The sequence below is a fragment of the Nematolebias whitei genome, chromosome 16, assembly GCF_014905685.2.
Source record: "Nematolebias whitei isolate Nwh7 chromosome 16, NemWhi1, whole genome shotgun sequence".
Taxonomy (NCBI): domain Eukaryota; kingdom Metazoa; phylum Chordata; class Actinopteri; order Cyprinodontiformes; family Rivulidae; genus Nematolebias; species Nematolebias whitei.
The window spans coordinates 30,375,592-30,390,288 of record NC_056513.1 but is presented as its reverse complement, the minus strand read 5'-3'; the positions used below and the strand labels follow the sequence as shown (position 1 = coordinate 30,390,288).

General features: G+C 39.9%; 1 protein-coding gene across 1 annotated transcript in view; it reads right to left on the bottom strand.

Annotated features, from left to right (window-relative positions):
* Window positions 1-7,319: 7,319 nt before the first annotated feature.
* usp38 (ubiquitin specific peptidase 38) overlaps window positions 7,320-14,697 on the bottom strand; it is a 33,847-nt gene continuing 26,469 nt past the window's right edge. The window contains exons 7-11 of the mRNA XM_037690573.1: window positions 13,809-14,002; window positions 13,624-13,717; window positions 13,444-13,550; window positions 11,288-12,578; window positions 7,320-7,797 (exon numbers count right to left, since the gene is read on the bottom strand). Coding sequence (XP_037546501.1) covers window positions 7,633-7,797; window positions 11,288-12,578; window positions 13,444-13,550; window positions 13,624-13,717; window positions 13,809-14,002 — 1,851 coding nt within the window. The 3' untranslated portion in view covers window positions 7,320-7,632. The remainder of the gene's footprint in view (window positions 7,798-11,287; window positions 12,579-13,443; window positions 13,551-13,623; window positions 13,718-13,808; window positions 14,003-14,697) is intronic.

Sequence of the window (14,697 nt, the reverse complement as noted above, 5' to 3'; positions counted from 1 at the left end):
TGCAAACCCCTGGTATAGGCCCCAACAGGTTTTTTTCTTGTCCGAGGTGGCACAGTGTGACACATCATGGTGAGTGGATAAATTTAATCCACCACCAGGTGCAATGGTTTATTTACCCTTTATTTATACAGGTTGTCTCATTGAATCACGAGAACTCATTTTCAAGAGAGACCTGTTTAGGAGCAGATGATGGGGGTTAAGGTACGTGCTCAAGGGCCCAGAGTGGGACAATTGAGGGTGGAGGCAGGTGTGGGTGTTTCATCTTTTCTACTCACATTTTTATAACGTTGTCAGTCTGGGAAGTTGGACCTGCGACTTTCCGATCACAGGCCCATCTTGATCTAACCTCTGCCTTGGCCAACATAGATTAATCTTTGACCATCCCAGTCATTTCAGGAAACTATACTTTTAAGCAATATAACTAGAAATGATAGTTTCCTCAAATGGTAGCAGTGGCCATCTCAGATTTTGACATGGCAACCCAATGTATAAAAGGAACCCATGGAGCCACACACTGTTGTTTTTTTTTTTAAAAAGTTATCCATCTAACAGTGTTTCCAAATATTTATGGCTGCAGTCATCTTGGATTTTGACGTGGCAACTGAATTTTTAAAAGCAAACTTTCTTACAACTATATAGTCGCACCAAAAATGAAGTCTGCACCTCACAAATTTTTCTAGTTCACAACATGCACAGATGGATGGAGGGTAATTCTAATTCCCCCTCTTCATTGTGTGACAGCAAATGAAAATAAAGAAGAAAAAAAGGAGCTTGCAGTATTCTCAAGAATACATCAGGTTGTAAAAAACAACCAAACAATAAAATAAATTAAGTATGTTTTTACTAAACAGTCCCACAATTTGGTGTTGGATTTACCGTTGTAAAATACAGTCTGCATTCAGATTATATACATATTTAAAAAAAAAATTGAAGTACATGTTTGGTTTAAAATATATATTTATAAATTGGAAAGTTTCAGAAAACTGTCAGAATCATATTAAGATATTTAAAAAATTGTGATACATGTGCTGGGTGGCGAAGTTGGTAGAGCTGCTACCTCTCAGCAAGAAGGTCACCGGATCAAATCCTGCCTGGGGGGCCTTTATGGATGGAGTTTGCATGTTCTCTCCGTGCATGCGTAGTTTTTTTTCCATGTACTCCAGTTTCCTCCCACAGACCAAAAACATGTATGTTAGACTGATTGGTAACTAAATTGTCTCTAGGTGTGAGTGAGAGAGTGAATGGTTGTTTGTCTTGTTTGTCTCTTTGTGTCCCTGTGATGGACTTGTGACCTGTCCAGGGTGTCCCCCACCTCTCGCACAGTGACAGAAGGACATGGGCACCAGTGACCCCCCACGACCCGAAAAGATAGTAGCGAGTAAAGATGATGAATGGATGGTATAGGAGCTGAAATCTGAATAATCAGAGGCAGACTTGTAACAACAAATTGGTTGTTTAGGTCAATTTAAGAAAATCAAGTGTCCAGAAACCACATTTCTAATCTTTATATCTTACTGTAAATTAGTGAGTTTTTTTAAAAACACATCTGTATATGAATCTCCAACATTATCTTTTCATTAACCACAACACAACAGAACAACATTCAGCTGTAGAAAACTTGTTTTTTATTGTACAAAGCAGCTGAGGTGAAAACTGAGACACGACCCCTCTTGACTCATTTAGACTGAATATGTACAAACAGATCCAGTCACAATTAACAGAGCTCTTCCTAATAATTCAGGTCAGAGAAGTACATCAAGTGTTGCTCTTCTTGTTTTGGAAAATCTGCTGAAACAAACTCCGTTCTCTGCAGATCACACAACAATGTGGCCAAAATGTCCCGTACATAGCTTGGATTACATTTTCTTTTATTTGTGGTCATAAAGAAAAGTAATTTTAGGTCATGAATACACATATCACATGTCTGAAACTTTTAAAAGAACAGAGTGAACCCTTGAGACATTCAAATATTCTGAAAAATCCAACTTCACAGCTTTTACCAAAGCTGCAAATCATAAAAACACTTGAGAGCTTGTTCAGAGAAACAGCAAAGATACCAAAAAGTTGATAAAGATCAAGTCTTTTTGTATTTTGAACCACACGCACAAATTTGCATGTATGTTTGAGGCGATATTAAAAAATATTCTGATGTGCACTTCAAACAAAACCAAAGTGACAGCTCTGCTCATATGAACATTTTTAAGAAGAAAAGTTCAAGTCACGTGTCACGTGTTTTATTGTATTTCTGCCATTTAAAAAGAAGAATATTTACATTAATTAGCATTAGCCATTTATTTGTAAAGCTTGGGGGGCTTCATTGTAGAAATCCCAACAAAAATGATCAGATAATTAAGACGGCCAGATCAGGTCAGTTTGTAAAAGTTTTTATCATTTGAGACTGCTAGTCAAAATAAGATCCATTATTCCAATAACACACTTTGAGGCAGTAATCCATGCCTTTGTTAGGACTCGTCTGGATTACTGTCACTTTATCTGGGGGTCAGTGAGTCCTCTTGCAGTGAGGCTTTTTAATATGGAATGCCAAAATGGTCAAAATTAAATAAATAAAGCAATAGGAAATAAGCATAAGCTCATTATTTAAAATATTCATTTTTATTCTTTTATTTCATTATTGTGCTTTTCATGGCTTATTTATTTCATAATGACACTTTTCAGCCAAAGAATTAAGCTGCCAATCAATGTCAGTGGGTTGGACTTGCAGAGCTGCATGAACTTCGTTCAGCTCAGGTTACTTTAAAGTAACCTGAGCTGAACGAAGTTCATGCAATAAATAAATAAATAAATAATATGAAATAAATAAGCCATCATTGAAAACACAATTATGGAATAGAAATGAAAATGTTTAATAATAATGAGCTTAGATATAAAGCTTTATTTAGTTCAGCGGTGCCCAAAGTGGGGCCCGCGGGCCAAAGTTGGCCCACCAAGCTGTCCTCATATATTAAAATTTCCTTTGAAGACTCAATGTGCTTACATTCATTGATTCCACGCATTAGCTTTATTGTTAGTTGGCCTGATTACCATGATTTAACTACACGGATTACACAGTAGATAATTTATGTATTTTTTTAATACAAACCAGATTCCAAAAAAGTTGTGACACTAAACAAATTGTGAATAAAAACTGAATGCAATGATGTGGAGATGGCAAATGTCAATATTTTATTCGTAATATAACATAGATGACAGATCAAAAGTTTAATCTGAGTAAATATAACATTTTAAAGGAAAAATATGTTGATTAAAAATTTCACAGTGTCAACAAATCCCAAAAAAGTTGGGACAAGGCAATAAGTGGCTGGAAAAAGGAAATTAACCATATAACGAACAGCTGGAAGACAAATTAACACTAATAAGATCAATTGACAACATGATTGGGTATAAAAAGAGCTTCTCAGAGTGTCAGTGTCTCTCAGAAGCCAAGATGGTAAGAGGATCGCCAATTCTACCATTGTTGCACAGAAAGATAGTGCAGCAATACCAGAATGGTGTTACCCAGCGTAAAATAGCAAAGACTTTTAAGTTATCATCATCAACCATGGATAACATCATCAAAAGATTCAGAGAATCTGGAACAATCGTTGTGAGTAAGGGTCAAGGCCGTAAAACTCTACTGGATGCTCGTGATCTCCGGGCCCTTAAACGTCACTGCACCTCAAACAGGAATGCCACTGTCAAGGAAATAACAGAATGGGCTCAGGAATACTTCCAGAAAGCATTGTCAGTGAACACAATCCACCGTGCCATCCGCCGTTGCCAGCTGAAACTCTACAGTGCAAAGACGAAGCCATTTCTAAGCAAGCTCCACAAGCTCAGATGTTTGTACTGGGCCAGGGGTCATTTAAAATGGAGTGTGGCAAAATGGAAGACTGTTCTGTGGTCAGATGAGTTACGATTTGAAGTTCTTTATGGAACACTGGGACGCCATGTCATCCGGACCAGAGAGGACAAGGATAGCCCAAGTTGTTATCAACGCTTCGTTCAGAAGCCTGCATCACTGATGGTATGGGGTTGCATGAGCGCTTGTGGCATGGGCAGCTTGCATGTCTGGAAAGGCACCATTAATGCAGAGAACTATGTTCAGGTTCTAGAACAACATATGCTCCCATCTAGACGTCATCTCTTTCAGGGAAGACCCTGCATTTTTCAACACGATAATGCCAGACCACATTCTGCAGCAATCACAACATCATGGCTACGTAGGAGAAGGATCCGGGTACTGAAATGGCCAGCCTGCAGTCCAGATCTTTCACCTATAGAGAACATGTGGCGCATCATAAAGAGGAAGGTGCGACAAAGAAGGCCCAAGACGATTGAACAGTTAGAGGCCTGTATTGGACATGAATGGGAGAGCATTCCTATTTCTAAACTTGAGAAACTGGTCTCCTCTGTCCCCAGACGTCTGTTGAGTGTTGTAAGAAGAAGGGGGGGATGCCACACAGTAGTTAAAATGGACTTGTCCCAACTTTTTTGGGATTTGTTGATGCCATGAAATTTGGAAACAACAGATTTTTCCCTTAAAATGATACATTCTCTCTGTTTAAACTTTTGATCTGTGATTTGTGTTCTATTCTGAATAAAATATTAGATGTTGGCACCTCCACATCATTGTATTCAGATTTTATTCACAATTTGTTTAGTGTCCCACCTTTTTTGGAATCCGGTTTGTAATTTTAATTTATATTTTTATATTTATATTTCATTTTGACAGACTTTCTACCATCCCTTGGCAGTTTCTTGCCACTGATTAAGATTTTCCTTTGACAGAACACACTTATAAATCACAGTGTTTAAAAGTAAACTGTAAATATGAAATGGTTTCAGTGGTGATTTGAGCCTCTTTAAATGTAAACTCAGCACCCCAGGAAAATAAAGAAACCATCATTAGGATTGTGTAAGGAAACAGTTCTCAAACCTTAGATTCACCAAAATATTGGATATGGAAAAAATGACGACAGTCTCAAACGGGCCAATAAAATCTATGATTTTTTTGCACCAGTCACACCACCTGTCAATCAATCCAGTAGGCACGTCAGCAACTGACCAATCAGCAACCATGATTTGTCCTGAAGTGAACGCCTCTTACCTGCAGAGCTGCAGCGGCGTTGCATTACAAACGCTTTGCAGTCAGAGATTTCAAGAATAAAAGTTTATATATTTTGTTTCATGTTAATCTATTGTGATAAACTTTTGTAAAATACACCAGAATGCAGGAAATGGCATCTACTTTAATCAAAATTCTCTGGGGGAGGACGCCCAGACTCCCCCCACCACCACCAACGCAGCCTGTTCTGTGATGTTCTTTATACAGAATGGAAGGATAAATAACTGTAATAAATAAATGGACTTTAAATAAGTATTTGCATTTCATGTGTTTTTGCATTTTGGCCTGCAGCCCTTTGATAAGAGTTTAAATTTGGCCCTTTCAGGGAAAAAGTTTGGGCACCCCTGGTTTATTTATTCAATTCTGATCATTTTGGCGTTCCATATTTTAAATGGCACATGTAAACATGAGCACACTTCCCTCATTTTATCCCCACTCCACTGGTTGCCCGTACATTTTAGGATCCATTTTAAAATTATTTTGTTTTGAAATCTTTGACTGGCCTTACCCCACCCTACCTCTAGAACTGCTGCATCCCTTAAAACCCTCTCTCTCACTCAGATCAGCTAACTAGCTGCTAATTGTCTCTAAAGCCACACTCAAGCTCAGGGGGATCGAGCTTCTGTGGCAGCAGCTCCTAAACTGTGGAACAAGCTGCCTATCCACCTCAGACAGGCCTCGAGTATGTTATTCATCCAGCCATCCATTACCACTTCTTCCTTCTCGGGTCGCAGGGGTCACTGGTGCCCATGTCCAGCTATCACTGTGCAAGAGGCGGGAGACACCCTGAACAGGTCTCCAGTCCATCGCAGGGTGCCTCTATGTTGTCTGATTTGAAATCTCTTCCGAAAACTCATTTTATTTAGCTTTTAAAGCTTTGTAAAAGGTTTTTATTCATTTTTACCCGATTCATTTTGTGTAGATTTTAGTTTATTTTAATTTTATTGTCTGGATTACCTTTTACAGTATTTCACTTGTGCTTTGTATTTTGTGTTGTGTGTGTTTTAATGTTCTGTACAGCACTATGATCTGCTGTGGTGTGTAAAGTGCTTTACAAATAAAGTGGGACTAGAAATGACAAAAGCAGATGGAAAATGATAAAACCCTAAAGGTTTTAAATAACTTTTAATAAATCAAGGATCAAATCCAGGTGGTTAATGCTCTGTGTGTGTGTGTTCTTCTATCAAGTCAGTGTTTTTTCAGGTTAATTGCTATACAGACAGCACGGTGGCACAGTGGTAGATGCTACCTCTTTTTTCTTCATATTGATATTAGAATGTTCCATAATCCTTCTCTCTACATTATAATCATTCTTGATGTGACTATCAGTAAAAAGACAGCAGAGGTCATCTTTTGTCATGATGGAGACTTTTGAATGTTATGGTAGATGCAGTGATTAGCCTCCATAAGAATCCTTGAGAAATGTTTACCTCCAGCGGTTCTGTGTGTGTGAGCTGCTGGGTTCAGTTCTGAAACAGTCTAGGACAAGGCGAAGGGGAGGGACAGGACCCCTGATGAGTTCTCTACAAAACTAACCTTTTCACTTTGGGAAGTCAGAACGGGCCAGAACATCACAGTTTGTACTTGTACATGCGTTCATCTTCTGTGACTGCTGGTTGTTCTCCAAAGCTTTGTAAACAAATATGAAGAAGTCCACACCTGATGGTTTAGAGAATCTCTTTTTCCATGACAATGGCTAATGCCAAGTAAGTGATATAATGGCTGAATTTTTTCTAGTTTCGTCCACCCCCCAAGAATGTCAACCTGTTTTAACACTTCTTGAAACAGTCTTCCTAATATGCGCTTGCATTTTCTATCCTCCACAAAGTTATCAAGTGTGTTCCAAAAATATAAATTAAAGAAGCACCCTTCCCAGTTAATTGTTTGGTCTATCGGTCACGTATGGTGAAGACCTACTGGTAATTATTGACCGCAGTAGCGTTTTTTTTTTTTTCCTTTGCAGAGAAGTAAAGATTTCAGACAAACCATGCATTTCATTCAGGACGACAAAGCTAAGAGAACTAACAATGATATATATTTGACCTCCAGGTTAGATTTATTGTTCTGGCTAAAGTTTTACAAGGCAAAAGCCTATGCTAGGTAATTTAAACGTTAGCTTGCTAGCTCGAGAGACACATAGCAATGAGAAGCGGGTTAGAGGATTGAAAAGAATTTATTATTGTTGACTTTGTTGATTTAATTTAATTTACAGATCAGTTGCAATAAAATTATCATCTCCATACCATAACACCATTCCCTGCTTCGGCTGTACTGAAAGTTAAAGTAGGCATGACTTGAAAGTAGTCCGTATGCGCCGTCTGCTGGATACATGGTGCAATTATGCCTTTTAAAAGCAAGGACACGACTTGTTCCCAGTGTTTGTATCGACGCATAATGGTACAGTTGTCACCAATACCGATATGTCCCCAAACGCCTATATCGGCCTAAAATATCAGTCCTACTGATATATCGGCTGGGTTCTACTTTTTTTTTTTTGTCTTCTCCTCTCAGAACACCAGTCTGCTAATGGTGTTGAAGCCCCCACCCCCTCCGCCCCCCCCAGATGGGCCACAGCTTCCAGGTGGGTTATTGTCATCTGAACCGTTGGGCCTGAATGAGCATGAGGACGAAGAGGCCTGAAGAACTTGGGTACGAGCACTGAGCTCCTGCTCCTGTTTATGTGAAGGGAAGTAAACAGAAATAAAAGGTTAAACTGTAAAACTGAACTTTCCAATGATTATAAAAGCAAAACATTTTGGAAATAGTGACGTCTTTTTAACAGCACATGTGTTACAACTACCTCTAGAGGCAATATCCTAGTATAACTGGGCTGTGGCATGTCAGCTGAATGTTGCACATTGAGAATTTACACCTGATCACTTTTAAACACAACCATTCAGATTTGAATCCATGTGTAAAAATCATGACACCCCCCCCCCCATGTCTGTTTGTTTGTGTTTTACTCGGACAGGCTATACTGAAATGTAATTTTGTTGTTTCGGTGCAACGGCAAAAGCTGATTCTGATGTGCTCTTAGCTCTCAACAGAAGTACAGTCTACGCTGGAGCTACATATACGGGGGAGTGGTGACGCAGAGGCTAGAGAAGGTGGGCCTGTCATCGGAAGGTTGCCGGTTTGACTCCCCAGACCGACAACATCAAAATGTGGGTGGAAAAGGTGAAACACCCACACCTGTCTACACCCTCATTTGCTGGGCCCTTGAACAAGGCCCTTGACCCCCACCAACTGCATCTCAACAGGCTCTGTTAAAAATGAGTCCTTGTGACTCAGCGAGACTACCTGTATTAATAAAGGTTAAATAAAAATAAATAAACAAGGGCTATTCAACTAAACTGCTCAGTGGGGCACAGTTACTGAAAGCCAACAGCTCGTGCTGGACATCCAGCAATTAAAGTCATTATGTAACTAAACCGGAGGCAGCACGGTGGCGCAGTTGGTAGAGCTGCTGCCTCTCAGTGAGCAAGGTGCCCCGGTTCAAATCCCAGTCCGGGGCTCCTCTGTGTGGAGTCTGCATGTTCTCTACATGCATGTGTGGTTTTCTACAGGCACTCCGGTTTTCTCCCACACACCAAAAACATGCATGTTAGTCTGACTGGTAACTCTAAATTGATCCTAGGTGTGAGTGAGAGAGTGAATGGTTGACTCATTTGTCTCTATGTGTCCCTGAGGTGGACTGGAGACCTGTCCAGGTCCTGTCCCACACAGTGACAGCTAGACATGGGCACCGGTTACCTCCACGACCCAAAAAGTAAGAAGCGGGTAAAGATAATGAGTGGATGTAACTAAACCAAGTATTACAATGATTTGTAGGAGGATGCAGTGATTTGATATTAGTACTGGTATTGGTACCGATATAAAAATAAATAAATAAATTCTTAATTAGATACCAGAAGAGACGCACTGATCCGATATTAGTATCGGTACCAATGTCGAAAAAAAAAAATCCTGATTGGGTATCATGACAATGTGACCGATCCATAAGGACAGGAGCTGACTGCCGTTTATTTTAAATAGCTGCCAACCAAGCTAGTGAAGTTATTGTTTTTTTTCCTATTATTTCAGCTCCTTTATTATTTATTTTACATTACAGGTGCTGGTCATAAAATGAGAATATCGTGAAAAAGTTGATTTATTTCAGTAATTCCATTCAAAAAGTGAAACTTGTATATTATATTCATTCATTACACACAGACTGATATATTTCAAATGTTTATTTGTTTTAATGTTGATGATTATAACTGACAACTAATGAAAACCCCAAATTCAGCATCTCAGAAAATTAGAATATTGTGAAAAGGTTCATTATTGAAGACACCTGGTGCCACACTCTAATCAGTTAATTAACTCCAAACACCTGCAAATGACTTTAAATGGTCTCAGTCTAGTTCTGTAGGCTACACAATCATGGGGAAAACTGCTGACTTGACAGATGTCCAAAAGACAACCACTGACACCTTGCACAAGGAGGGAAGACACAAAAGGTCATTGCTAAAGAGGCTGGCTGTTCACAGAGCTCTGTGTCCAAGCACATTAATAGAGGAGAAGGGAAGGAAAAGATGTGGTAGAAAAAAAGTGTACATGCAATAGGGAGAACCACACCCTGGAGAGGATGGTGAAACAAAGCTCATTCCAAAATGTGGGGGAGATTCACAAAGAGTGGACTGCAGCTGGAGTCAGTGCTTCAAGAACCACCACGCACAGACGTATGCAAGACATGGATTTCAGCTGTCGCATTCTCTGTGTCAAGCCACTCTTGAACAAGAGACAGCGTCAGAAGGGTTTCGCCTGGGACTGCTGCTGAGTGGTCCAAAGTTATGTTCTCTGATAAAAGTATATTTTGCATTTCCTTGGAAATCAAGGTCCCAGAGTCTGGAGGAAGAGAGGAGAAGCACAGAATCCGTGTTGTTTGAGGTCCAGTGTCAAGTTTCTACAGTCAGTGATGGTTTGTGGTGCCATGTCATCTGCTGGTATTGGTCCACTGTGTTTTCAGAGGTCCAAGGTCAATGCAGCCGTCTACCAGGAAGTTTTAGAGCACTTCATGCTTCCTGCTGCTGACCAACTTTATGGAGATTCTGATTTCATTTTCCAACAGGACTTGACACCTGCACAGTGTCAAAGATACCAGTACCTGGTTTAAGGACCATGGTATCCCTGTTCTTCATTGGCCAGCAAACTCGCCTGACCATAACCCCATAGAAAATCTATGGAGTATTGTGAAGAGGAAGATGAGATACACCAGACCCAGCAATTCAGAGGAGCTGAAGGCCACTATCAGAGCAACCTGGGCTCTCATAACACCTGAGCAGCACCACAGACTGATCGACTCCATGCTATGATGCATTGCTGCAGTAATCCAGGCAAAAGGAGCCCCAACTAAGTATTGAGTGCTGAACATGCTCATACTTTTCATGTTCGTACTTTTCAGTTGGCCAACATTTCTAAAAATCTTTACTTTTTATTGGTCTTAAGTAATATTCTAATTTTCTGAAATACTTAATTTGGGGTTTTCATTAGTTGTCAGTTATAATCCTCAACATTAAAATAAATAAACATTTGAAATATATCAGTCTGTGTGTAATGAATGAATATAATATACAAGTTTTACTTTTTGAACGAAATTACTGAAATAAATCAACTTTTTCATGATATTCTCATTTTATGACCAGCACCTGTATGTCTCCCTGTGTATGAATATGTGTGAGCTGAGCTACCACATCCCTCTGTTCGGAGCTGGGGGCTGCCATCTAGGGCTCTCTGAGGAGCAGATGATGATGGTGATGATGGTGGTGGTGGGGGTAAGGGCCTTGCTCAAGAACCAAGTGTGGGGGCAAATGAGGGTGGAGGCAGATGTGGGAAGGACCCACATTTTGAGGTTATGGTCAGCAGGGGGATTCAAAAATAACCAATAAACTTATTTATATTGATGTTTACACTGAAGACATTTTTTATTTGCAACTATTTTTTTCTCTGAGTGACGCATTTTCAAAAAAATTTGAAAAACTAAACTAGGTCACCATGGTTCTATTAAAATAAGTTTAAACACCTCACCCCCCGTTTAAGTTTAAAGTTTAAGACCCCAGTTTAAAGGCACATAGTGTTTGCAGTGATGCCAATACGAAGGAAAAGTGTGTTTTAGGTTACCTGTAAATACAGCTTGTTGTCTTTGATAATAGCATCCAGCAGTTCTTTTTGAAGAGGTGGCTCAGTACTTATCGTCATCCCATTTGCCACCCCCCTGTTCAAGTTCTGCTCCTGTTTCCTGTACATGAGCACATAAGCTGTGTCCTTGGGGAAGCGTTTGGTGATGTTCTGTGCTGACTGTAAAGACGTGAACGTCACCCTGCTGTCATTGAAAAGCAGCCACTCTCTCGCCTCAGGACCACTGGAGGTTTGTATGTCACCTTGTACAGGTGTGCAGAGGTTACATGTGGCCAGATCCTCTCCGACAGCTGAGTGACAGGAAGGATGCTGTGCTCCATCTGCTCCGTTGATGTTTCGACCATATGAGTAGTAGTGTCCGCTCTCTGATGATATCCCAGAATGCACCACCACTGAGCTTAGCAAATAGGGCACAGATTGAACCAGCGTTCCTCCAGCTCTGTTTCTCTCTTCTTCGTTGATCCTCGCCCTCTCCTCTTCTCCCTGCGACGGTTTGAGTTTCTTGGCCAGATTCTCGTTGCTTTCGGGAGAATCTACTTGCAAAGGGGAGGAGGAGGCGGAAGGCCACAGTGCAGGTGTACTAGGGGTATGAACGGGAAGTATCAAGGCTGGTGGGATGGTGACGTTGTCTAGAATCTTCCTACGGATATGACATTTGGCATCATAGGAGAATCGCAGCAGTGTGAGGATTAGGTATTCAGGTGAGGAAACCACTTTCAGAGTCCTCTCTGCCCTCTGGAGGGAGCCACACGTCTCACAGAAGTACGCATTGTCTTCATCAAGGATCTCTGGAGCCAGAAAATAGTTCACCAGATCAGGCACAGAAAGAGGATTCTCATTTGTTACTGGCTCATATTGAATACTAGTAGCCAGAGAGCTGGCTGAGTCTGGCTCAGGAGCTTCACTGCCACCATTGACAGATCCCTGACAGAGAACTTTGGGTTCCTCTGAGGGCCCCTGGGATTTATGACTGTTTTGAGAAGAGGCAGACGGACAAAAGGCCAAAGATAAATCTGTAAAAGGCTCTTCTTTCTCTGAGATGCAGTTGCACTGCATGCAGCGAATGCCTGTGATCAGCTTTCCACCAAACATCCTTTCTATTAAAGTCCTTTGATCATCAGCAGGTGTAGAGTCTGCTCGAGTCAAACATGACTCCTTGTGTTCCTCGGAAGAAGTCAGACATGTTGGGTCTTTGCTGCTTGCGTCAACCAAAGGAGCAAGTTTTGGTTTAGTAGATTCCAGAACCTGAAGCGTTTTTTCCTCTTCATGCATCCTTAAAAGAGAGGCAAACTGGGCATTAAGAGACAACATTAGTTGTACCTAGGCCTGTCACGATAACAAATTTTGCTGGGCGATTAATTGTCTCAGAAATTATTGCGATAAACGAGAATATTGTTTGAAATTTGACAATAATTAATAATTATTGTCAAATTTAAGAAGAAATGGTGGTTAATTTGTTTTGTGTGGAGTACCTTTTTTGACCACTGGATGGCAGTATAAGACTGTTTGAACTGAAGGATGGATAGTGAGGGAGCGAGCAGTGTGTCTCTAAGAAAAATGGGAGGGAGGCCCCTTGACGTGACATGGGCCGTCTCTCTTTACTTTTTTTGGTTCTCAAAATGGCGGACGCTCGGTGTGGTTTGAGCTCTTTAGCATAGCATTTTTCACACAAAGCTTTTAATAAAAAAAAAAACAAACAGTAAACAAGTTCTCAGCTTCGTTTTGCAGCGAAAAACAACTTTTTACACAAAGGCACAAGTTTCAACCAAGAATTTTGGAGCTTCGACAGGACGCAAGTTTTTTCTCGAGGTTGGCTTGTTAGTCTAGCTTGTAGCTTAGCTTCTCAGCTTAGCTGCTTTTAACAATCTAAAAAGTGATGGTTAAAATTGATTTTAAAGAGAAAAGAGAAAGGGAGTGGTCGGTGAAGAGCACCGGAGTTGAGCCTTTTGTCATCCAGTGTCTTCAGTAGAAAGACAGAAACACGAAGAAACGATAAAGGTGATAAATGAAAATGAGGTTGATAATTTTCATTTAACATGTGATTGATTTATTGTTTATCATGACAGGCCTAGTTGTACCTCAGAACTTTACAGCCTCTTGAGGTAAATATGAGAAGTCATATAGAAGATTTAGAGTACCTGTCTAAAAGGAATCTGAGATACTCGGAACAATCCTGCTGCGAGCCCATGTTGAACCAGGGAGGACGAGAAGCTTCCAAAAACGTTTTGGGAGCGTATGCTGCCCTCTGCAGGACAAAGAACCAGACTGCCGTCATTCAGCGTTCTGTTTCAGAGATTATTAATCAGGACAAGACTGACCTGTGTGTGAGCGAGGAAAGCAAAGAGGAGCTGAAGCTTTTTCATCAGAGTGTTGGAGGCATTTATATGCAAGGCTAAAACGTGCCTCTTAAAACTGCAGTAAGAAATTCATGTTTATTGGTGAATTTCAAAGCAGGAAATGTGCAACACATTTATTTTGTGTGAAAATACTCAAATTCATTTACTCTGTGGCCATGAAGAGGGTCTGGATGATGCTGTTCATGAAACAGGTGTTCCCAAGGTTGATCAGACCTGTCTTGCCTGTCTCAGACTTTCCAGCTTGTCTCAAAATACCAGAAGCAAATGAATTAGACTGGGATGTCCAGGCACTTTGATTCAACACCAACAACATTTTCTTTTCTGAAGGTTTCGGGAGATCCTGAAACAAAAAGATCAAAGAATTGTTGCAAAAAATAAGCAAACAGTAGATGTTGTAGCTTCAACTGCTTAAGCATTTACAAAGATAATAAATAAAAATATTAATTTTTTTCCCCAACACGTAGACCTGAGTGAATTACATTTATGTTTATATTAATTTTATTTGAATATAATTACATTAATCACAGTACAGTTACCTCTCAGTATGCTTCTAAATATATAAGCAAGTTTATCACATCCAAACAGCCACACATTGTTGTTAAAAAATATGTAGAATTGAATTTTACAAATATTTATGATGAAACTGACTCTCACAGAGAGAAGTGAGTTTGGGGAAAAAAATTAAAAGTTAAACAGAGACACACATCTTTGCTATAATCTGGGGCATATAAATATTCATGTTTTAGTGTTAACATTTTATAATCATAAGAACTAAAACATCAGAAACACTGAGTGTCACAGGGACCAAACAGGCTACCTGCACCAGAAGTTTGCTCACACTTGTCTGTACGATGGTGGTGACGCTCCGAACACATTTATATTTAATATACCAGAAGCAAATTAACCTTTCAATTACGGATGCTCAATATCGTCAGATATTAGCAATAAAGTTAAATATTGGCCATTCCATCAAAAATAACTCAGATATAAAAGGCACTGTTATAAAATATATATATATATATATATATATATATA